The 26,534-nt window shown below is 42.5% G+C and overlaps 1 protein-coding gene across 1 annotated transcript in view; it reads left to right on the top strand.

Moving 5' to 3' along the window:
* Positions 1-26,534, top strand: part of adck1 (aarF domain containing kinase 1) — a 567,898-nt gene that overhangs the window by 33,680 nt on the left and 507,684 nt on the right. Inside the window, exons 2-3 of the mRNA XM_072568152.1 lie at positions 13,209-13,354; positions 15,913-15,996. Coding sequence (XP_072424253.1) covers positions 13,209-13,354; positions 15,913-15,996 — 230 coding nt within the window. The remainder of the gene's footprint in view (positions 1-13,208; positions 13,355-15,912; positions 15,997-26,534) is intronic.

The following is a 26,534-nucleotide window of genomic DNA, read 5'->3' as shown; positions in this document are numbered from 1 at the left end:
AGTCTGAAAAACAATCTTCCACCTCCATCCTGAAATGATATATCGAACAATTGGATTGTTGTTAAGTCTTTCATCTTTTAGAAAATGTAGCCGGTTTTAGTTCATGAATATATAAATCCTAGAACTACTTTTAAGTCACCTTCTCGAGATAACTTAAGATTTTATAACAAAAAATGACATCTCGGCTCAAGCAATGCATTAAAGGTGTGAGGTTAGAGTCTGTCTAAGCTTTCACACACAAAAACTCACACACTCTCATGCTCTCTCTCTCACACACACACACACATACAAGTCTATGGGTGAATTTGTATTTGCAGATACATTCTATTTTGCTCAAAAAATGCACAATCTATAGGCAGGGTAATATTTTGTAAATTCCACTTTGGAAATAGAACCAGTCTGACTCAAGATTGGGATACAGACAGACTCCAACCTCACACCTTTAATGCATTGTCTGAGCTGAGATGTCATCTTTTGTTATAAACCCTTAAGTTATCTCGAGAAAGTGACTTAAAAGAAGTTCTGAGATTTACATATCAAGGAACCAAAACCAGATTTGTTCAATTCAAGTTTGTTGAATAAATCATTTCAGTTGCATGACATTTTAATCTTTTGCTATAAATTGTGTCTTATGGTCTTATGCTCCACATTCACCTTAGGAAGGAGCAGCGCTCTGAAAGCTAGTGCTTCCAGATAAACCTGTTGGACTGTAATCTGGTGTTGTGTGATTTTTAACTTTGTAAACCGCAGACCAACACCAGCACCTCCATATCATTGTTTCTGTTAGTAGCAGAGCACATAATTCCGCCCTTGGCTCATTGGTCTATGCTAATAAGAACTAGGAGCAGGAGAAGGCCATTTGGACCTTTGAGCCCACTCTGCCATTCAATAAGGTCGTGGCTGATCTTTTGGTGGACTCAGCTCTACATATCTGCCGGAGGTCCCCAACTTTTTCAGGATCACGCACATTTAAAAGTGGTGAACAATTCCATGCCACACCCACTTTTTTCAGCAGTATTGATTGCTCTAAGCATTACATTTACTGTGCTAAAGTAAGTAAGTACACTTACTAAAGTAAGTGATTCTTGAGCACCATGCCCACACCCCGCATATCCTCCTCCTTCCCTCCCTGTGCACCATCCATGCGGAAAACACCCAGCTGCCTCTCTCAAAATGTGCCCTTCTTGCAGTAGTCATTGTGTGGAGTGGTCATGGAGAGCTGCCATCCACCGTTAGGTCTCAGGTGAAGCGGTGAGCAGATCTTTGATGAGCTCCCCATTCCAATGCAACTCCCAGACTCAACCTGTTCTTGGCTCTGCTGTAGCATTTATAATCCGCAGTTGCTGTGGTGCACGATCTGACTGGCTCAAGCCAAAGGTGACAGACTCAGACACACGCACACACATACACACACACACCCTGCATGCATTGAGTGATAGCACCATTCACCAATCAAATGCTGGGAATTAGCCCCCACCTCTGCCTCTGTGCACTGAGTAACTGTGCTATTCACCAATTAAATGCCAGGTGCTGTTCAAAAAGTTAAAAGCAAATTACTGCGGATGCTGGAATCTGAAACCAAAAGAGAAAATGCTGGAAAATCTCAGTAGGTCTGGCAGCATCTGTAAGGAGTGAAAAGAGCTGACGTTTCAAGTCTAACTGACCCTTTGTCAAAGCTTTGACAAAGAGTCAGTTAGACTCGAAACGTCAGCTCTTTTCTCTCCTTACAGATGCTGCCAGACCTGCTGAGATTTTCCAGCATTTTCTCTTTTGGTGCCAGGTGCTGTTCTCCTGTCCCTATGATAAGGCACCTGGTCACGGATAAAACAACTGCTGCTTCCTGATAATTTTGTGGCTCACTGCTCAGCTTGTTGTGGCACTTCAAATATCTGCCACAGAAATGGTTTGGGCCCAGCACATTGAATGTTTTCAAGGAGTTAGGTATGGTCCTTGAGGCTAAAGGGATCAAAGGATATGGGGAGAAAGCAGGAATAGTGTACTGAGTTGGATGGTCGAAGGTAAAAGTCACACAACACCAGGTTATAGTCCAACAGGTTTATTTGGTGGCACTAGCTTTCGAAGTGCTGCTTCTTATCATATGGAATAGTGGAACAGGTTTGAAGGGCTGAATGGCTGACACTTGATTCTATGTTCCTATGAGATGCCTGAATATCATCATCTTCATGTCTCAACATCTTTAAAAATACTTGTGTGCTTCCTTGACCCCTCTTTTAGTCAGAGTCATAGAGATGCACAGAAACAGACCCTTCCGGCCAACTCATCCATGCCGACCAGATATTCCAACCTAATCTAGTCCTGTTTTCCAGGACTTGGCCCATATCCCTCTAAACCTTTCCTATTCATATACCCATCCAGATGCTTTTTAAATATTGTAATTGTACCAGCCTCCACCACTCCTTCTGGTAGCTCATTCCATACACGTACCACCCTCTGCATGAAAAAGTTGCCCCTTAGGTCCCTTTCAAATTTTTCCCCTCTCACCCTAAACCTATGTCCTCTAGTTCTGGACTCCCCCACCCCAGGGAAAAGACCTTGTCTATTTACCCTATCCATGCCCCTCTATAAACCTCTATAAGGTCACTCCTCAGCCACTGACGCTTCAGGTAAAACAGCCCGAGTGTATTCAGCCTCTCACGCTAGTTCAAATCCTCCAACGTTGGCAGCATCCTTGTAAATCTTTTCTGAACCATTTCAAGTTTCACAACATCCTGCTGATAGAAGGGAGACCAAATTGCACACAATATTCCAAAAGTGGCCTCACCAATGTCCTGTACAGCCGCAACATGACCTTCCAACCCCTATACCCCAATGCTCCGACCAATAAAGGAAAGCATAGGAAACAACCTCTTTACTATTCTATCTCACTGTGACTCCACTTTTAGGGAACGATGGACCTGACTCCAAGGTCTCTTTGTTCAGCAATGCTCCCCACTTACCATTAAGTGTATGAGTCCTGCTCTGATTTGCCTTTCCAAAGTGCAGCCCCCACATTTACCTACATTAAACATCATCTGCTACACCTTAGCCCATTAGCCCGTCTGATCAAGATCCCATTGTACTTTGAGGTAACTTTCTTTGCTTTCCACTACACCTTCAATTTTGGTCTCATCTGCAAACTTACTGACTATACCTCCTATGTTCATATCAGTCCGACACTCTTTTCAGCTAGATGTAATTTCTCCGTTCTGTCCCACCCTTATCCTTACTGCCTTTCTATTGTTGCCCTTACGAAGGAGTGTGGAACCATTTGCTGCAGAACAGGACTGCTCTTTTCGGGAGGTATGCGTAAGGGGAATTAATACATCTGTCCATGTCATGGCAACTCCCTCTCCCTCAGCCCTTTGTCATGAGGTCTCTGCACAAAACTCATGTAACCGAAAAATTTCAACTGAGCATTGGCTCAAAACTACTCCAGCTCTTATAAATAGTGTCAAAAGGGGGCGATGCAGAGTCAGTTGCAGTGTGGTTACAGTATTAAGACTTGCTCTGTTAGTTCACAAACAGAGGGCATAGATTTTCATAATGTCTGTGTTTCTATCTATTTATCTTTAGCTGCATGCTTGGTATTATTGCAAACACAATTTCTATCAGACAAATTTACTCCTGGCCTATCAGTTTAGTGCAATGTGTTATGAACCATTCTCCTTGAAGCAAACAGTTATTTTATATCTTTGTGCATGTGGCTATTGCATTCAAACGTAGTGCATGGTGATATGATTTGCTTTATTATTGATGCAAGGTGTAAATATTCTGCTACTTTTACCCCAATCACAACAGCTGTCCTGCAATATTAGACCATAGGAGCAGAATTAGACCATTCAACCCATTTAATTTGTTTCACCATATGATCATGGCTGATGTGTTTCTCATCTCTACTCTCCTGCCTTCTCCTCATAACCCTTGATTCCCTTTCCAATCAAGAACTTATCTGTCTCGGCCTTAAATGCACTCGGTGACTTGGCCTCTGCAGCAATGCGTTCCACATAGTCGCCACCTTCTGGCTGAAGAAATTCCTTCTCATTTCAGTTCTAATGGGTTGGTCCTTCACTCTGAGGCTGTGTCCTTGGGTCCTAGTCTCTCCTACTATTGGAAACATCTTCTCTATGACCCCTCTATTCGGGCATCTCTGTATTCTGTATGTTTCTCCTAGCCTGTCTGCTTCTTCAACACTACCTGTCATCTGCAAACATAGTAATAATGCCTTTAATTTTTTTGTTCAGATTGTTAATGTATAATGTGAATAGTTGTGGTCCCACATGGAACTCCACTGAGTTGCCATCCTGAAAAGACCCCTTTGTCCCTACTCTCTGTTTTTTGTCAGTCTGCCCCTCTATCCATGCCCTTGCCTGTAAACTGTTCGCTCTTGTCTTATTTAGCAGACTCCTGTGCAGCACCTTGTCAAATACCTTCTGAAAATTCAGATAAATCACGCCCCCTGGTTCTCCTTTGTCCAACTTGCTCATTAGATTCTCAAAGGATTCTAACAGATTTTTCAGGCATAACTGGGATAATATTTTTAAGCAGAGGGTGGTTCGTATGTGGAATGAACTCCGAGAGGAAGTGGTAGATGCAGGTTCATATACAATATTTAAAAGCCATTTGGACAGGTATGTGAATAGGAAAGGTTTAAAAGGATATGTACCAAAAGCTGGCAACTGAGACCAGTTTAGTTTGGGACTCTTGGTCAGCATGGATTAGTTGGACTGAAGGGTCTGTTTCCATGTCGTATGATGCTATGACTCTGACGAAGCCATGTTGACTCAGTCCTATTTTACAATGTACTTTCCATTGTCGTTTACATTTTTAATAATGCACTCTAAAATCTTATCAACGACTGAAGTCAGACTAAATTTCTATAATTTCCTATCTTCTGCCTCTGCCCCTTCTTAAACAGGGCTGTTACATTAGCCATTTTCCAGTCCTCTGGTACCTCCCTGACTCCAGTGATTCCTGAAAGATCACAACCAATGTCTCTACAATATCCTTAGCTGTCTCTTTCAGAACACCAGGGAGTAGATCATCTGGTTTGGGTGATTAATCTACCTTCAGGCCTTTCAGCTTCCTCAGCTCTTCCTCCTTGGTGATGGCACTCACCTCTGCCCCCGCTCTCTTGAAGTCCTGGTTTTTTTAAAAAAAATTAATTCGTGGGATGAGGGCATCACTGGCTAGACCAGCATTTATTGCTAGTCCCTAAATACCTAAAGAACAGTTAAGAGTCAAGGTAGTTGATGTCACGTCGGCAATTTTAATCATGGCAGTGTACTTCCTTGAAGGGCATTAGTGAACCAGACAGGTTTTTTCTGACAATCATCAATGGATTTAGGGTCATCATTGGACTATTCATTTCAGATTTATTTTGGATTTAATTTCTAACATCTGCTAAGGCAAGATTTGAACCTTTTGCCTCAGAACATTATGTGTGTCTTTGGATTAGTAGTCTGGTAATAATACCACTAGGCTGTTGCTTCCCAGTAATGCAGCACTTTTAAAACAAAAAAATCACTGTATTGGTTTTGAAGTGCTTGAACATTCCAAGCATAAATTTTCTCTTCCTTCTTATATACCTGGGCTGAGAACTCAGAGCTGCCATTCGAGCTCTCTCCACCTGACACCAACAAATTTTCTTTAGATTAGATTCCCTACCGTGTGGAAACAGGCCCTTCGGCCCAAGAAGTCCACACCGACCCTCTGAAGGGTAACCCACCCAGATCCATTTCCCTCTGACTAAAGCACCTAACACTATGGGCAATTTAGCATGGCCAATTCACCTGACCTGCACATCTTTGGACTGTGGGAGGAAACCGGAGCACCTGAAGGAAACCCACACAGGCACGGGGAGAATATGCAAACTCCACCCAGGGCTGGAATCGAACCTGGGTCCCTGGCGCTGAGAGGCAGCAGTGCTAACCACTGTGCCGCCCCTAGCAGCTTCTTGGCCCATTGGTTTTACGTTGATCATTGTAACTCCAGCAGCCACTTTAATGTCAGTGCGGGGCTTTTGAGGCACATCAAACAACAGTTTACACAAAGTTGACCCCGTTATGTGCAAACCATTGTATCATGTATTACAAAGCTTAGCTGTTTGTATGCTGAACCCTGCATACAAGCTGCACTTGCTGTGTTAATGCTGCTGCACTCACCCTTTGGTGCAGTGGCAACGGTCCTGAATATTGAACCTGGTAGGGTACAGATCTGGTGGGAATGGTGCAGTGTTGCCACTGTGCACATTAAAGCAGAAAACACGACTGGACCCTGCCAAGAGCTGGAACACGGTTACTAAGAATATTCCACCATATGATGTGGGTTGGGTCAGAACTGTTAGTTTCAACACCAATTGCTGCCCAAATTGACTTTTATTCCCTGTGCATGTGAACCATTGTGTCATTATATTGGGCTGAATTAATCTTACTTAATTCAGTACAATGTTGGTATTGGAATATAATTAGTTGGCAAGTTATTTTGACTTATCTGTTGTGAGGTTCTTTGTCACACATTCCATCCCAATGCTACTTATAGGTTCCTCTGGTGTTGATTATTCATCAGTGAGCCTGTTTCTGTATTATAAGATCCTGTGCATGAAAGAGTTGGAAGGGTTTGGGTGTGGCACTAATCCAAGATGATAAGCAATAAAAATTAAGAGGTTTATTTTATGTGTCATTACCAGTTCTATAAATTTTCTTATCCCTTCCAAGCTTCCACTTTTCCTACTATTCTGAAAAGATGAGAGAATCTAGATGAAATGGCTAGGAGGGCTGAATTCTCCCTGGTTGAAGAATAATTAACGTTGATTTTGGGTAAGATGTAGGAGGTTCAGAGGGCATTTATTTTCTCCCCCTCACATGTGGAATCTGGAACTCATTAACTTTAAAAAAGAGGTCATGCCAGAAATCCCCATAGCATTTAAAAAGTACCAGTGGTCTGTGATACTTCAAGTTCATATCCAGGACTGTGGATCAAGAGAATTTGGTTTGATTAAGCTATTAGTCGACTGGTATGAACATGATGGGCTAAATGGCATGCTTACATTTCTCTGATGCTATGAGGCAGAGGCAACATAGCACCTGGAGCTTGTTCCGCCAGTCAACAAAATATGTTTCCACTGTTTTGAAATTTTCAATTGATCCCCACCCTTGGTACCTTCCTTCTGAGAAAAGATTTTCACATTTCCATTCCTTTTCATGTGAAGAACTGCTTCCCGACAGAACCGCTGGTTGTGCCAGCTCTAATTTTAAGCTTTTGTTCCCCCTTGTTCTGGGCTCCACTGCACCAGGGGAAGAGCTTCAATCAGCCTTATCAAATTAGCTTCATCGCTTGCAGCAACTATGAGCAATCCACTCGGGATTTGTTTTCATGTGTGTGCACGTGGAAACTGAGATTACCCGCCAATAGCATTCACGACTGAATTCAACATAGAACATTACAGCGCAGTACAGGCCCTTTGGCCCTCGATGTTGCGCCGCCCTGTCATACTAATCTGAAGCCAATCTCACCTACACTATTCCATATACGTCCATATGCCTGTCCAATGACGACTTAAATGCACTTAAACTTGGCAAATCTACTACTGTTGCAGGCAAAGCATTCCATACCCTTACTACTCTCTGAGTAAAGAAACTACCTCTGACATCTGTCTTATACCTATCTCCCCTCACTTTAAAATTGTGTCCCCTAGTGTTTGCCATCCCCATACTTGGAAAAAGGCTCTCCCTGTCAACCCTATCTAACCCTCTGATTATCTTGTATGTCTCTTAAGTCACCTCTCAACCTTCTTATCTCTAATGAGTACAGCCTCAAGGCCCTCAGCCTTTCCTCATAAGACATTCCTTCCATACCAGGCAACATCCTAGTAAATCTCCTCTGCACCCTTTCCAAGGCTTCCACATCCTTCTTATAATGCGGTGACCAGAACTGTACACAATACTCCAAGTGCGGCCATACCAGAGCTTTGTACAGCTGCAGCATAACCTTCTGGTTCCGGAACTCAATCCCTCTATTAATAAAGGCTAAAACACTGTATGCCTTCTTAACAACCCTGTCAATCTGGGTGGCAACTTTCAGGGACCTATGTACATGAACACCGAGATCTCTCTGCTCATCTGCACTCCCAAGAATTGTACCATTAGCCCAGTACTTTGCATTCTGATTCCTCCGTCCAAAGTGTATCACCTCACACTTGTCCACATTAAACTCCATTTGCCACCTCTAGTCCAGCTCTGCATCCTATCTATGTCTCTCTGCAACCTACTACATCATTACGATCCACAATTCCACCGACCTTCATATCGTCTGCAAATTTACTAACCCACCCTTCTAAGCCCTCGTCATTTATAAAAATGATGAACAGCAGTGGACCCAACACCGACCCTTGCGGTACACCGCTAATAACTGGACACCAAGATAAACATTTCCTATCAACTACAACCCTCTGTTTTCTTTCAGCAAGCCAATTACTGATCCAAACTGCTATGTCTCCCACAATCCCATTCCTCCGCATTTTGTATAATAGCCTACTGTGGGGAACCTTATCGAACGCCTTGCTGAAATCCATATACACCACATCAACCAGTTTACTCTCATCTACCTCTTTGGTCACTTTGTCAAAAAAGTCAATAAGATTTGTTAGGCATGATCTACTCTTCACAAAACCGTGCTGACTGTCCCTGATCAGATTATTCTTTTCTAGATGGTTATAAATCCTATCTCTTATAACCTTTTCCAACATTTTACCAACAACTAATGTGGTCTGTAATTACCAGGGTTGCCTCTACTACCCTTTTTGAACAAGGAAACCACATTTGCTATCCTCCAGTCCTCAGGCACTATTCCTGTAGACAATGATGATTTGAAGATCAATGCCAAAGGCTCGGCAATCTCTTCCCTTGCTTCCCAGAGAATCCTAGGATAGATCCCATCCGGCCCAGGGGACTTGTCTATTTTCACACTCGGCAGTATTTCTAATACCTCTTCCTTGTGAACCTCAATCTCTTCTAGTCTAGATGCAAGTATCTCTGTATCTTCCTTGCCAACATTTTCATTTTCTATAGTGAACATTGTCGAAAAATATTTATTTAGTACTTTCCCTATCTCCTCTGACTCCACACACAACTTCCCACTATTATCCTTGATTGCCCCTAATTTAACTCTCGTCATTCTTTTATTCCTGACATACCTATGGACAGTCTTAGGGTTAACCCTGATCCTTCAACTTCTCATGTCTCCTCCTGGCTCTTCTGAGCTCGCTTTTTAGGTCTTTCCTCACTTCCTTGTAACCCTCAAGCGTCCTAACTGAGTTTTCACATTTTGTCCTAACATAAGCCGCCTTCTTCTTCTTGACCAGGGATTCCACTTTCTTATTAAACCACGGCTCACACATTCTATATCTTCCTCCCTGCCTGACGGGTACATATTTATCTAGGACACACAGGAGCTTTTCCTTAAATAAGCTCCACATTTTTAATGTGCTCATCCCCTGCAGTTTCCTTCCTCATTCTACGCTTCCTAAATCTTTCCTAATTGCATCGTAATTTCCCTTCCCCCAGCTGTAACTCTTGCTCGGTGGAGTACACCTATCCCTTTCCATCACTAAAGTAAACCTGACAGGACTGTGGTTGCTGTCTCCAAAGTGCTCACCTACTTCCAAATCCAACACCTGGCCAGGCTCCTTACCCAGTACTAAATCTAAAGTGGCTTCGCCCCTTGTAGGCCTGTGTCAGGAAGCCCTCCTGCACACACTGGACAAAAACTGACCCATCTATAGTACTCGTACTGTATTGATCCCAGTCAATATTTGGATAGTTGAAGTCCCCCATGACAACTACCCTGCCTCTCACTCCTATTGAGAATCATCTTTGCTATCCTTTCCTTTACATCTCTGGGACTATTCGGAGGCCTATAGAACACTCCCAGCATGGTGACTTCTCCTTTCCTGTTTCTAACCTCAGCCCATACTACCTCAGTTAACGAGTCCCCAAACATCCTTTCTACAACTGTAATATTGTCCCTGATCAACAATGCCACATCTCACCCTCTTTTACCGTCTTCTCTGTTCTTACTGTAACATCTGAATCCCGGAACCTGCAACAGCCATTCCTGTCCCTGCTCTATCCATGTCTCTGTAATGGCCACAACATCGAAGTCCCAGGTACCAACCCAAGCTGCCAATCACCCACTTTATTTCGGATGCTCCTTGCATTGAAGTACACACACTTCAATCCAAGTTCTCGCAGGCTAGTGTCAGATACTTGATTTTGGAACTCTCTACTCTCATCCTCTTCTGAAGCTGTCCTACAATTTTGGTTCCCATCCCCCTGCTGTATTAGTTTAAATCCACCTTAATAGCTTTAGCGAATTTCCCATACAGGATATTGGTACCCCTCTGGTTTAGATGAAGACCATCCTGCTTGTAGGGGTCCCATCTACCCCAGAAAGAGCTCCAATTATCCAAAAACCCAAAACCCACCCTCCTGCACCATCCCTGTAGCCACGTGTTCAACTTCTTTCTCTCCCTCTTCCTCACCTCACTAGCACGTGGCACGGGCAGCAAACCAGAGAAAACAACGCTATTTGTCCTAGCTCTAAGCTTCCATTCTAGCTCCCTGAATTTCTGCCTCAAGTCCCCATCTCTCTTCCGACCTGTGTCGTTGGTGCTAATGTGGACCACGACTTGGGGCTACTCTCCCTCCCCACGAAGGATCCCAAAAACACGATCAGAGACATCACGGACCCTGGCACCCGGGAGGCAACACACCAACCGTGAGTCTCTCTCGTCCCCACAGAACCTCCTATCTGTCCCCCTAACTATCGAGTCCCCAATGACAACTGCTCTGCTCCTCTTCCCCCTTCCCTTCTGAGCAGCAGGTGCCCCACTGCTTTCCCCTGGTAAGTCATCCCCCCTCAACAGTATCCAAAACGGTATACTTATTGTTGAGGGGAATGGCCACAGAAGATCCCTGCACTGCCTGCCGGTTCCCTTTCTGTCCCCTAACTGTCACCCATCTGTCTTTTTCTTTTATCTGGGGAGTGACTACCTCTGCCTCCGAATGATCCGAAGTTCATCCAACTCCAGCTCCAGTTCCCTAACGTGGTTTTCGAGGAGCTGGTGTTGGGTGCACTTCCCACAGACGTAGTCAGCAGGGACACTAGTGGTGACCCTTACTTCCCACATTCTGCAGGAGGAACATTCCACTGCCCTAAACTCCATTCCCACTATTCTAACTCCCGAAGTGACTACTTAAAAAAGGATTAGGAAATAAACTAGTTACCTTACCTTGTCAATCTGGCTCCCACAACTTTTTTTAGGTTACAGGAGGAGAATTGACCTATCCTGCTCAGGATTTTGAACACTTTAGATTCGAAAATAAGAACTTGCATTGCCAGAGCGCTTTTTATACCCTCAAGTCATCCCAAAGCGTTTCATAGCCAATAAAGTGCTTTTTGAAGTACATTCCGATAGAACGTAGAACGTAGAACAGTACAGCACAGGAACAGACCCTTCGGCCCACGATGTTGTGCCGAACATGACGCCAAATGTAACTAATATCTTCTGCCTGCCCTGGGTCCATATCCCTCCATTTGTTGCATATTCATGAGCTTATCTAAAAACCCTTTAAATGCCTTTGTCGTATCTGCCTCCAACACCATCCCAGGCAGTACATTCCAGACTCGTGCCACTCTCTGTGTAAAAAATAAATGCCCCTCACATCTTCTTTGAACTTCCCACCCTCACCTTAAATGCAAGCCCCCTAGTGTTAGACATCATTATCCTTGATGCTGAATCTACCCATTTCTGACAACAGCTCATTACTTTCCAGTGCCTCAGAAATGAGCTCGCTACCCATCTCCCCATTCCTGTTTGCTCGAACTTTACAACTTTTTACAATTCAAGTTTGCTCATTACCAAATTGTGCATCCGAAAGCATCTGTTTTTGTACCTGTATTAGTTCCTGCCAGTTCTCTTCGTCTGGCCTTCTAAGTTTACAAAGATCCGGTGTTCTTCTGCCTCTGGGACACAGCTTCTGCCATTTTCTTCTCGAGCTTTCTCACATTTTTGTTTTAAGAACCAGTCAAGATGATGTTTCTATAGCGATGGACAGAAATAGTACCAGCACTGTAATTGCAGGTTTTATCAATTTTCTTCACTTCAGACATCACCATGAAACATGTTCTGCATACGGGGGCGTTGGTGCTGCTCCAGTTGGCACAGCAAGTACACTGCCTCGTGCTCTGCATATTCGATTTGTCGGAGGGGATGTCTTTCAAATGAGATATGAATCTCATACCCTCTCTCAGATGGATAGTTTTGACCTCTTCACACAAAAAAGGAGCAGGGGAAATCTCCCTCTGTCTGGCCCTGGCTGTTTGTGGTACTTTGGCCATAAAGCAACAGTGACTGAACTTCAAAAAGCACCTCGTTGGCTGTAAAGTGCTTTGGGATGACTTGAGGGTGTAAAGGGCATCCTATTCATGCAAGTTCTTCTTTTCGAATTTGAAGTGTTTAAAACCTTGAGCAGGAGAGGCCAATTCAGTAGTGAATGTGAGGAAGGCAGGCTTAATAGTAGTTTTTCTGTCCTCAACTGACCATAAAGCCCTGAATAATGTGTTGATACTTAATGTTGCCAAATGCTTGGGCATAGGGTCATGTGGTACAGTGATGGTTTTCCTACCTCTGGGCCAGAAGATCTGGGTCCAAGTCTCACTTCGGAATATGACGGCCACTGAGGTGTGTCATAATAAATACAAACAGGTTGATTTTACAAGAAAAAACAACTAGTTGGACGTCTTGCTGACGCTTTTGATTAGTCTAACACTGTCCAAGTCAAATAGTGTTTTCCGGCCTTTCCCCACTCCACTCTACCTTTGGTTTCCAAATAAACAAAAGATGCTTAATGATAATGGAAAATCGTACACTGTCTGGGAGACTAATATTTGTCCTTAAGATGACAGAAACTAATTGTAGAAGGTTGGCGACACTCGCTATTTGACCACATGGTGGCTGTGGGGTGCAGAAGCATCCAGGTCATTTCTTGTTTCATCTTCTATTGTACGCATTGTTACATGAAGTGGTCTGGAGGTTTGGGGCAGAGGGATGCTGGGAGATGACATACTGAGATGATGAAGTGAAATTTTATATTAATTCGATTGCTGGAGATTCTTTGAAAACCTTTCTTGTGATGGTGTTGTTGTTGCAGAGGTCTTGAATCCTGGAATGGCAAAGTGGTTCCTGAGGGTCGGAGCAGTAATTACTGGAGCGCTAGCGCTGTCCGATTTATATGTTGCGACCCATGTGGATCCTAACGACATTGGATTTGTTCGAATTGTACGAGCTATGACCACTGTAAGTTTTATTAAGATATGTGAAAATTTTACTTGTACCAAGCTTTCATCTCAAAATTTATCCCACTTCCCCTCACTTTATTAACATATCATTCTATTTCTTGTACTTGTCTGGCTATCAACTTTAACGTGTCTAACATTATTTGTCTCAACTGTCAGAGGGTTTCACAACCCCTGCCCTGAATCTGGGATAAAGAAATTTATTTTGGAATTCCCTCTTGGGAATTATGAGTTATTATCTTGTATAATCCGTCCACAAGATGCATTTCTGCAACTCCTCAAGAGTACTACAGCAGCATCTTCTAAACCTACAATCTCTACCATCTAGCAGGACAAAGGCAGATGGTGCACATGAACATGACCATCAGCAAATCCCTTTCAAGCCACTCGCCATCCTGACCTGAAAATATATCGCTATTCCTACAGTGTCACTGCATTAAAATCCTGGAGCTCCCTGCTCAACAGCATTGTGGAAATTCCTATATCACATGGACTGCAGTGGTTCAAGATGGCAGCTGATCACCTCAAGAGCAAATGAAAATGGGCAACAAATGCTGGCCTCGCCAGCGATGTCCATATCCCATGAAAGAATTATTTTTAAAAAAGCCTAATCTCCCTTTGAATCTAACCTTTGGTAACGTTATAGTGAATCTGCACTGTATACCTCCCATGACTAATATCTCCTTCCTAAGGTGTGGCAAAGTGTAAAATCCCTCTGTAAAATCCTGTAAATCTGTAGGAGGATATCCGTGTCCTCTCTCAGGCCAATGTCTCCAGTACTGAGGCACTGGTTACGGTCAATCAGCTATGGGCCATGTCGTCTGTATGCCAGACACAGACTTGCAAAACATGTCTGCCTACTCTGAGCTTCATCATGGCAAATGGTCAATCATCAGGAGGGCAGAGGCTGTGCTCCAAGGATGTCATGTCGTCAAAGCCTCCGTGAAAAACATGTGACACCCCCATCAGCTCCTCAGAATCTCTTCTCCCAATTTGGAGAAGACGTGCCTGCAACAGTGTTAACTGTTTTGGCATATCAGTCAAAGTCAGACGGAGGCCAAACACAAAGAGCTGAAGGAGAGTGAGATACTCAGAATTTCACACCCACTTGCCTCTAATACCACCTGTTCCACTTGTGGCAGGGTTTGTGTATCCAATATTGGACTCTAATTCACCTCTGGATTGACAACGTCAGAGAAAATAAAGTCACCCTGATCCTGACGGACTGCAGAGGAGCAGAGACACAGTACTCCAAATGTGGGCTAGCCAGGGCTTTACATACCTGTTGCAAAATGTTCCCTCATTTGTATTCTGTTCTGTCCCCTTGTGTTATAAAGTCTCTCATTTCATTCCAGGAGCCTTTTTGATAATTTAGTCATTTGTGGACATGGACACATGGATGTCTTTGGATTTTTACTGTTCCTGACTTTTACTCCGTTTAAGTTATAGAGTCATAGAGTCATACAGCAAGGAAACAGACTCCTCGGTTCAACTTGTATGTGCTGACTAGATATCCGAAACTGAACTAGTTCCATTTTCCAGCACTTGATCCAATTTGATCCTCTAAATGTTTCCCATTCAGTTCCCTGCCCAAATGCCTTCTAAATGTTGTAATTGTATTTGCCTCCACCACCTCCACTGGCAGCTCGTTCCATCCACGTACCACCCTCTGTGTGAAAAAGCTGCCCCTTAGGTCCCTTTTAAATATTTCACTCTCGCCTTAAACATATGCTCTCTAGTTTTGGACTCCCACGCCCTTGGGAAAAGACTTTGGCGATTCACTGAGATCTTGCTTCTCCCTCTGTTCAAAATGGCCTTATGTTAGCTGCATCAGCCTCCGTTTCACCTTATTGTTTAATTTACCAGGGTGTCTTTGTAAAATTACACAGGGATAAAATTACACAAATGACTATACCATCAATCTTTGTGCCATAGGAAGACTCAGATAAACTGCTGTCCATCATGCTTTCTAAGTTATTAATAAAAATAGTGAGTTGTTGAGGTGGCAGCACAGAAACTATGGGATACCATGAGTTACTTACTTCCACTGTGGGTTTATCCCTGTTTATTATCTTATTTTGTCTTCTAAATTTGAACCAGTGCCCTAAACAGGGCAATAAGCAGTTATTAGCCTTGAAAAAAACCTCCTTCCATTGTCCTTGAGGTATTTCTTTGAAGATAACTTAATGGACAGGCTTAGTGCCCGGTTTTGTTGTAGAAACTACACACTCTGCTGCAGAGCTGGGTTGCCTATGAGCAATGAGAGTATAAAACAGCAGGATATGATATTGAAGTGTCATGCCTGTAAGTTTGAAGAAATCTTCCTCACATAGGTGGAGGAAGGATCCGGTTACCCTCCAGCAGCAGCTGGAAGACAGTCGGTGGCATTATGCTGGACTAGAGATCTTGGTGCACCATTCTAATCTTGACTCCAATCTCCCAGCATCTGCAGTACCCACTTCTGCCATCCTGGTGACCCTGCCTGCCAGGAGTGAAGTGGAGTATTGAAGAAGGCAAAAAGTCATTTGACCAACTTTGTTTTTGTGATGTTAATTTCAGACTGCAGTCATCAGTTATGACTACATGACCGCACTCAAAAAAGTGGAGTATGGGACAGATGAATACGAGACTGTCAAGTCACAGGTAGGCCCACATCCTCATTGCTGGCTGTGTCAGTTGCATCTCTTGTTGACCTGTGACTCCCTGTAAAGGGTTTGATTCAAACATGTTGAGGCAATGTGATGTCAGGCTGTGCGGCAGGATGTATGAGGGCCTGTGGGCTGCTCCGAAAAGAAGGCCAGGAACTATTGGTTATGGGGTGGGGGTTGGGAGGAAGCAGAGGAACTCAGAGAATGTTGACACCAGACTGCTCTATTGCTCCTCTTGATTGTTTTGACAGCCATGTCGGGGAGAAAGTGATGTGTGCAGAGAGTAGTGGTGACCATTGGGATCCTGTTGGTTATAACATTCCTCTGACAAATACCTCCACTAAATACTGAGAGTAAGATTCGAAAGAGTTCAATATTGCTCACAATAGAACGAGATAAATATGGAAACAAATTGTATGTATAGAGAGGGAAAAACAGAGGAATAAGGTATTGAGGTTTATTTTTCAATGAGGTGTCACGGTGGTTAGCACTGCTACCTCACAGAACCAGGATCCCTGGTTCGATTCCAGCCTCGGGCGACTGTCTGTGTGGAGTTTGCACCTTCTCCCATGTCTGCGTGGGTTTCTTCAGAGTGCTCCGGTTTCCTCCCACAGTCCAAAGATGTGCAGGTCAGGTGAATTGGCCATGCCAAGTTGCCCATTGTGTTAAGGTGCATTAGTCAGAGGGAAATGAGTCTGGGTGAGTTGCTCTTCAGAGGGTCAGTGTGGACTTGTTGGGCTGAAGGGCATGTTTCCACATTGTAGGGAATCTAATCTAATCTAAGTGCAATGGGCCAAATGACCTTTTTCTATGCTACATAGCAGGGAAATTCAGGGAGTTAGCATAGTTACGAAGGGCCAAATAATTTAGTGTACTGCACTGATTTTATCCTATAAGTCACATTCCATGATTTTTACAATGGGATAAAGTGTGCTCTTGTTAAGGAGACTTATCGTAATGCACTGTGCCTTATGATGAGATCTATCCTCATCATGGCCCTTGGTAAAGCATTCCAGATGCCTGCTTTTTTTCTTTTCGCACTTAGATTGACTGAGTTCTGAAGTGATGGACTCCTGCTTGAATTTTGTTAAGTTCTGTAAATAATGAGCCCCTTCTGTTCCATCCATTCCAAACTCTGCCCTATCCTCTCTGCCCCACTCTGGTTCTTTTTTTTTGAGGCATTTTCAGCGTTGGAGCTGATTTCTTTGAATTCTTGGAGCATTAATTAATGTTTTACAAGCTGTTGAATTGTTTTGGAACATTGGGAAGAGAAAAAAGATCAAAACAATAGCACTTTAAAAAAGGAGGAAGTCAGATGAAGGCAGTGGCAGTAACAGCATAGGAAGTGATAAAAACAGAGAAAGAAACCTACACTGCTGTCTGATTCTGCAGAGAATCTGCACAGCTACCACCTCTGCTGTTTGATTTCAAGTATTTCTGGACTAGTTATTGATGACACAGTCTTCTGCCTGCCAACAACTATGTGGTTGGCTCCCAGGTAGCTCAACAACTTAAGGGTGTGTATGTTTGGGTCAGAAGCCATCAGACCTCTGGAAGGGAAGGGACTGTTTCTGGTCCAAAGTAAAAAGCATCACGAGCCTGAAGCTGACCACTTAATTTCTTCTCATCAGTTGCCATAGGCTGTGACAAGTAAATCAGAGACCTTTGTAAATGTGAACCAATCCAAGTGAAAGTGTGTGTGTGCTGTATGTGTATGAGAGAGAGAGGTTTTGACCAGTAGAGTTAAATATCAATGGTTCACTGTTCACCTGATGCTAGAAGCTATTTACAGTAATAAATAATAATTCTTAAGGACAGAATGCTTTCTGTCAACTTATGTCTAGAAGACAGGCCAATTCAGAAATTTGGCATTTTCTGAAAACATTTATTGCTACCTATGTTAGTAAGAGCATGTATTAAATGGTTGTTCCTGACTACAACTAGTTACTACAGCCTGTATTCAGATTTCAGATCCTCACTGTTAAAGGAACAAAAGTAAGTCACGGCAGTACCTCCTGTGAATGGTATACTTGGCTGTCATTGTACAGTGTTGGAATGAATGTTTATTTCCAAGCTCTGACATTGCACATCAATGGTCTAATCAAGCAAGGTGGCTGTCATAGTGAAGCTCAGTCATGCATCCTAAGCAAGAGTTTCTGGATACTGATCTGGATCAGCAATAGCACTCACTTGACTGACTATCCAGTAGCATACTTCCCTGCCCAAAATGAGAGTGGCTAACTCTGCAGAAACAGATCTAAACACGGTTTCCATCTCTCTGGAACTGCCCTGGGGTCTCTGGGTTGTGAGCAAAATGAAAATCTGCTAGAAACATTGTCAACTTTAAGCACCCAGTCTGTTGTTTCTTCATTTTCTTTGAATGGTTTCCTTTCTCTGTCACAAAAATATTGAAGATTCAAGGAAAAAAAGGAGGCAAAAAAAAAGTGACAAGATTTCCAGGAATGTGTTCAGAGTTGGCAGCCTCAGATTCATCATGGCATCTTGCTGGCTGGCATGGTAGTGGAGTAAGCAGGTCCTATTTTACATGTCGTTAAATAGTTAAATTATGATGCAGGCAAAAGAACAATCTCATTTTCTAAATTGTGGTCTTCCTTATTTTAGTCCACTTCGAGTCTGAGGTTAAAGCTATGCAAAGTGTTAGGTCACCTATTCAGAGGTCACCCGTTCTTCTTTCACTTCTTTATCCGCTTTATTTTTTGTCTTCTTTTCTCTTGCTCACCAATGACTCCCAGCCTCTGCGTAAACATGAGGAGGAGTCTTCTCGGCTTGGCGCAGTGGCCCTTCCATGTCAGCCTTCCAGCCTGGCATAGCAGCTTCCCGGCATGCCATCCTCTCAGACCTGCGTTGTGGTCTTCTAGCGGTCTTTTGGTTTGGCAGGGCCTCTGTGTGGTCTCCCAGTCTTGAGGCAATTCCAGAGCAATCCCGCAACCTCATGAACCTCAAGCTGAAGCCCAGATCGGTCTGGAGCCAAGGCCAACTGGAGGCTAGATGCCAGTGTGGTCTGTGTTGGAAGACTGTTGTTCTGGACTTTTAGTATTGCAATGCTGGACCTTTTATTTCTCAATTTCTAAGATCTTGTAACTGAAGAAGTTGTACCGAGGTATTTTTGTACCTAAGATGATGGAGTACGTGGTGATGTGTAAACTTTTCCTTGTACTCATTTGTGTACGTGTGACAATAAAGTTAATTTAATTCAATTCACTCAGACAACAAGAACACAAGTCTCTGCACCACAGCTCTGGAAACATGGGTAAAATGGAATAACTCACAGACCAACTGAAATTTCCTGTGAACGAAAGTCAATTGCTGACGGCTACAGATTGATGATAAATGTCCTGTTTTGATTCTCTTCAACTTGAATTTGAGCTGCTGAGAATTGGTCAAAGTGTACTGTGTCAGATTTTGCCAGGTGGGGGCAAGTAATACTCAGAGGATTTCAGAAGAGAGACTACAATTTCTAAGAGTCTTCTTTCCTGTTTATCTTCTGTGCTGACAAATCTGGATTCTCAGAACAGCGAGTTTCTAAGGCACCCAATAGCATAGGCTGATAGTCCTCTCAAAGCCAGTTCTTTTTTTCTTCAGTAATTGCAGCGATAAATGCCATTTCTTATCTCCCTGAAAGTTATGCTTGTTTCCTCCTCCAATGTCATTTAATTTCCAGAAATGCATTGATCATATTTTATGGCCACCGTTACTGAGGTATTTTAATTCCAGATTTGATTAATTGAATTTAAATTCCACTAGCTGTTGTAAGGGGATTTGAACCTGTGCTTTCATTACATTGTACTGGATTACCAGTCCAGTGATATTACCACTATAGCACCATCCCTTCAAAACATTTGATTTATTTATTGTTGTCATGTGGATTTTGTTACAAATACAGTGAAAAGTGTTGTATAGTGTCACCATTGTCCATCTTAAAACATAGGAAAAAAAACCAAAGCATAGAATGTAAAGGCAGAACATTAAGTAGCATTCCACTTTACAGTCTTTCTTGTTAAGTACTCTGCCATGGATCTGGTGCATAAGCACGAGTCTCTGGATGTAGATTTGCTCGCTGAGCTGGAAGATTCATTTCCAGATGTTTCGTCACCATACTAGGTAACATCTTCAGTGGGCCTCTGGGCGAAGCTTTCTATTTATATGTTTGAGTTTCTTTGGGTTGGTGATATCATTTCCTGTGGTGATGTCATTATCTGTTCTTTTTCTCAGGAGGTGGTAGATGGCGTCTAATTTGATGTGTTTGTTGATAGAATGACATGCTTCTATGGGAATTCTCGTGCATGTGTCTGTTTGGCTTGTCCTAGGATGGATGCATTGTCCAAGTTGAAGTAGTGTCCTTCCTCATCTGTGTGTAAGGATACTAGTGAGAGAGGATCATCTGATTTTGTGGCTAGTTCATGTATCCTGGTGGCTAGTTTTCTATTTGTTTATCCAATGTAGTGTTTGTTACAGTTCTTGCAAGTTATTTTGTAAATGACATTTTTTGCTTGATGTCTGTATAGGGTCTTTCAAGGTCATTAGCTGCTGTTGTAGTGTGTTGGTGGGTTTGTAGGCTGCCATGATGCAAAGGGGTCTGAGTGGTTTCTTTTGCCACACTGCCGCTGGAATGAAATTCGCCAATCTTTGACTCTGTCTTGCCTCCACCGATGCCCTTGTCACAGAGTCCTTGCTGAACCTCACCAACGCACAGGCCGTAAATGCTGCCGGGTACTGCACCAGCCCAAACTCCACTCCACCGCTTTCATGATTCTGTGTCAGGCCCCCGCTCACCGATGCAGCCACAGACAATACTGCCAGGTCTCATACTGGGCCCAGACTGCCTCCATGAATCTGCGCAGGACGCAGACACTGCCGGAACACTCGCTGCTGTTCCTGAGACCAAACTCTTCAACAAGAGGTAAGTATAATAAAAAAGGAAAGAGAAACCAGAAAAGAGAGAAAGAAAGTAAAAGAAAGCAGATGGAGCGGATGAGTCCTGGGCTTGATTCTGAATTCTTTGTATTTGTCTTTAAACACTTTGTAATATTAAAGAAGATCCTGGGCATTGAGGAAGGTGAGAAATGGCATTTGACTGAGCCATCAAAATGGATAATGAATGATCTATTTGTGTTTCAGATGTCATAGGAACATGGAAATGGCAATGCTTGGGAAGTTCAAAGAGACCTTGGGGTACACGTTCATAGTTTCTTGAAAGTGGAGTCGCAGGCAGACGAGATAGTGAAGAAGGTGTTTAATACACTTGTGTTTACTGGTCAGTGCATTGAGTACAGGAGTTGGGAGAGCATGTTACGGCTGTACAGGGCATTGGTTAGGCCAATTTTAGAATACTAGTCTCCCTGATATAGGAAAGATGTTGTGAAACTTGAAAGGATGCAGCAAAGATTTATACAGATGTTACCAGGGTTGGAGGATTTGAGTTACAGGGAGAGACTGAATATTTTCCCTGGAGTGTTGGAAGTTGAGGGGTGACCTTATAGAGATCCATAAAATCATGAGGGCCATGGATAGCCTAAATATCCAAGGTCTTTTTCCCAGGTTAGGGGAGCCCAAAACTAGAGGGCGTACATTTAAGGTGAGAGGGGAAAGATTAAAAAGGGATCTAACGGGCAACTTTTTCATGCAGAGGGTGGTGCGTGTATGGAATGAGCTGCCAGAGGAAGTTGTGGAAGCTTGTACAATGACAACATTTAAAAGGCATCTGGATGGGTATATGAATAGGAAGGGTTTAGATAGAAATGGGCCAAATGCTAGAAAATGGGACTAGATTAATTTAGAATTTCTGGTTGGCATGGACGAATTGGACCGAAGGGTCTGTTTCTGTGCTGTGCAATTCTATAACTCTGTGACTCACTGACTAATGAAGTGGCTGGAGCATTTGGCAGCAATGCATTATGTGATGACACCATCAAGAATATGTCATAATCAAGACTGGCAACCTTAGTGATGCGACATAAGTTGCTTTGGCAGATGTTTTCCCAACCACTGTACCAAGTTACGTTATTTAAAAGATAAACATCGGTCCTGTAAATGATAAATTTCACATTATTACAGCTAATGAAGATTTTCTTCCTCATGGGATATCATTTCAATTAGCCCACCCTTGGTGGAAGAAGGCCTTATGAATTGAAGTGTTAGTGCAATGAATTATGCTACCTCACATTCACCTTTTGGGAGTTGAAGAGGCGAGCGTTTGGCATATGCATAAATTGAGTACCTTTGCATGCTAGGGGTAAATAGAAATAGGTTATTACAATTATTTTGGTAGAATAAGAACCAGTGGCCCATCCCTTTTCATCGCAAAGTTGTGACCTAAATGTTTATTATAATGCTAATTAAGATGATTCATTATTTAGATGTTGAATTGCTTTCTTAAGTAACAAATAACTACGAATATTGGAGAGAATAGACAATTAAAACACAACTATCCCACTATGTTCCCTTATTAATTTCTGAGAACAGCTAAACTACAAGAAACGTTTGTTTCTATCTCTGTAGTCTCAAGCTGCTTATTCCCAGCACAATCAGTCCTCATCAGCAGTCATTGCCTGTGTTAAACCACCATGTATTACACAGTATGCAAATCCCTTCATCATATTTCAACTTACTTGTCAGTACAGTAGGAGCTTTGAAAATCTAGCCCCAGGCTTCAGGCCCGCATTTCATGCTAATGTGTAAAGCATTCACACTCCATAGGTCTATAACCACAAAGGAATTAAGACTTTGGAAGTTGACCAGAGGGTGAAAAGAAGATACAAAATCTGAATAATGGCCTTTGTTTTTAAAGCTTTATTTGGCTCTTGTAGTTGCTTTGCATTACTGATGCAGTCTCATTTCTTGAGAGTACTTTGTATTCTTTGGACAGGGATTTGTGCCAACCGAATGGCAAAATGGGGTTATATTACTAGCTGTGCGTCCCCCAGGTTGTGCAGGATCAACCCAACTGCTTGATTGTATACTCAGAACATCTTTTCATTAGAACCTTGTGTTCTAAACCAGATTCTGTATGAAACTTTAAAATATACCCTTGGTATTTTTAAAACCTGACTTTGCACAATGTTGAGATGCACTCTGTTTTCAAGACAGTCCCCTTGTGGGACTGTCAAACAACGTGGCTTTAGTGTACTGTGGATCATTGGGTCTAATATTGAGCGTTGGTGCCATTTTTTGGACTGCACACTTTGTACTAGTGCACATTAGCAGTATAACTCACATAATGAATAAATAATCCTAAAGGCTGAACATTAGAGAGAAGACTGGGAAAGACAAATAACACCATAGCATTGGAGAATTTTGCAGGAACTGGAGGGGTTGGGGTATATATACATAAATGCATGTAGCAAGGTAAATGTGTTGGTGTGCTGCATTAGTTGCCACTTGGGACTATGACATAGTAGCAATAAGAGATTTGACTCAAAGAAGAGGCAAATTTGGAACTCGCTGTTCTTGAATACAAAGTACTCTCAAGAAATGAGAGTGCAGTAGATGGCACTAATGATCAAATTAATATTATAACCCAAAGAGAATAAATGTCCTTTGGAGAAAAAGGAGTGCATTCTCCAGCATATTTCAGAAAGTTGCAAGAAATGAAATGCAATAATTTTAAGTGAAGAAAAAATATCCACTTAATCAAAGCCATGTCTCAATGCAGTTTATAGCCATTGCAAAACCTTTGAAGTATATCCACTTTATTAATGTAGAAAATGCATCAGCCAATTTCAACACATCATATTCCCACAAAGAACAATGTGCTAATGAGCAGATAATCTGTTTTATGATGCTGAGTGAGGGATGAATGTTGACCATAACACCACAAACAACTCCTCTGTCCTTCAAAATGATGCCATAGGATCTTTTTGATTCTAACCAATTAGACATATGTGGTCTCCATTTAATGTCTTACCCAAAAGACAGTAATTCCTCAGTATTGCACTGGATCGTTAATCTTGATTTCTATGCTAAGCCTGAGCGGGGACTTGAATCTGATGGTGGTGCAAGGATGTGACCAACTGAGTCACAGCTGTTATGCAAAATTTATTTTAATATAGACTGGAATAGTAAATGGCAATGCAGAGAACAAATTCCTGAAAGATGTACAAGAGAAATGTCTTGTTTAGTATATTGTAATAGTACTTTGCCGTTAAGAGAGATTTTGTTCTGTGCTGTTAAGCGGCATTTGGATAGGCACATGGATGGGTGCTTAATCTAGGATAGAAGTTCGGCACAACATCGTGGGCCGAAGGGCCTGTTCTGTGCTGTATTGTTCTATGTTCTATGTTCTATGTTCTATGTTTATCTTGCCACAGTTGTGGTGGAATGTCAACTTCAGAAGCAGTGGGTAAACAGCTTTGAGCTCCCTAGGTGTTTTTTTTAAATGGGTGGAGACAGGTTCACACGGTTCCAGAGTTTTGGTTTTGCTTTCAGTTGGTATTTGGAGTTGACTATTGAAGCTGCTAGATGCAGCTGTCTCTCTGCTGCAGCAAAAAGCTTGAGTTTTCTCTCTCTGTGTGTGACTCGATGGTTTGTTTCGGTGTTCCTTTCTCCTTGACTGGAAAGAAAACAGCACATGAACATAATCATGAGCTGAATTTGCCAAGGTGTGTTTATGGGATGCTCCTATATTAAAGCAGTTGGTGATTAGTACTTAAGTAATATCTAATAAGTATTTCAACTGAGTTAAAGTTATGCTAATTCTTCTATTTTGTTTGTGCTTTAACTGTGTTGTAAGAATAAAGTTTTGTTTTGTTTAAAGCCCAGCAGTGGACCAATTGGAACTCAGGTCTTTATACTCGTCTTTAAATAAAATAGTTAGGATCTGGGCTATCTCCTTGAAATATTTTGAGGGGATTTGGTCTAGTCCATAGCAATAATATTTCAAGAAAGCAGTGCTAAATCTAGTTTTTCAAAATGAAATAGGCCAAACGGTACAGGTTTGTGGAATAATTTGGGAAATAGTGATCATAACTTTGTTCGATTTAGAGAAAGTACTGAAAAGGGCAAGGAGCAATCCAATTTAAAAATGCTTCCCTAGAGGAGGGCTAACTTCAGTGATTATCGAAAGGATTTGACTCAGCTGGATTGGAATCTAAAATTAGTGGGCAAAACAGCAACTGAACAAAGGGTGGGTGGGCTTCAAAGAGAAGATGCTTCAGATACAGAGTTGACACCTTTCCATGAAGTAGAAGGAATACAAACGTATGAGTTGGGAGCAGGAGAGGATTAGATTAGATTAGATTACTTACAGTGTGGAAACAGGCCCTTCGGCCCAACAAGTCCACACATGCCCCGCCGAAGCGCAACGCACCCATACCCCTACATCTACCCCTTACCTATACTACGGGCAATTTAGGATGGCCAATTCACCTGACCTGCACATCTTTGGACTGTGGGAGGAAACCGGAGCACCCGGAGGACTTCTACATCCACTATAAATTATCTGATTGTAACCTCAGATCTGCATTCCTGCTAACACCGATGATCTCTTATCTCTTGCTTCGCAAGTATCTATCGACCTCAACCTTAAAATATTCAAGAGTACTGCTTCTACCACCTTTTCAGAGACCCCCAAAGATTCATGACCCTCTGTGGGATTAAAAAAAATCAGCTGATTTATGTTTGAAGTGGATGACTCCTAATTTTTAAATAGTGGACCCTACTTTTTGGTTCTTCATGAGGAAGCATTTGCTGCATATCTATCCTGTCAAGATCTTATATATTTTCATCAATTCACTCTTACTTCTCTAAACTCCAGAGGATGCAAGTCAAGTCTGTCAACCTTTTTTCATAAGACAAGCCCCCCCACTATTTCAGGTCGGGTAAGCCTTCTCTGAATTTTCCCAATACTGTGCACAGTTAGATGCAGTCTTTGTATAACTGAAACGTAACCTCCCCACTTTTGCTTTCAATTCTCCTTGTGATGAATGATCACATTCTATTAGCTTTCCGAATTATTTGCTCCACCTGTATACTACCCCTTGTAATTCCTGCACGAGGACTCCCATAACTCTGCATATCAGACTGATAAATTTCTCACCATCTGGATAACATGCTTTTCTATTCTTCCCACCAAAATGAACAACTTCACATTTTCTCAAATTATACTCAGTTTGCTGCATTTTTTTTAGATTACTTACTTACAGTGTGGAAACTTCAGCCCAACAAGTCTTCACCGACCGCCGAAGCGCAACCCACCCAGACCCATTCCCCTATGTTTACCCCTGCACCTAACACTATGGGTAAATTAGCATGGTCAATTCACCTAACCTGCACGTTTTTGGACTGTGGGAGGAAACCCACGCAGACACAGGGAGAATGTGCAAACTCAACACAGACAGTCACCTGAGGCGGGAATTGAACCCGCGTCTCTGGCGTTGTGAGGCAGCCGTGCTAACCACTGTGCCACCATGCCACCCATTCATTTAACCTGTCTATACATCATTTGTGATTTTCCCTCATGTCCTTCTTAAACCTTTCCTCTGTTGCCTTAAAAATATGCCCCCTAGTTTTGAACTC

The sequence above is a fragment of the Chiloscyllium punctatum genome, chromosome 4 (assembly GCF_047496795.1).
Source record: "Chiloscyllium punctatum isolate Juve2018m chromosome 4, sChiPun1.3, whole genome shotgun sequence".
Classification (NCBI taxonomy): domain Eukaryota; kingdom Metazoa; phylum Chordata; class Chondrichthyes; order Orectolobiformes; family Hemiscylliidae; genus Chiloscyllium; species Chiloscyllium punctatum.
This window is presented reverse-complemented; position numbering and strand designations above follow the sequence as displayed.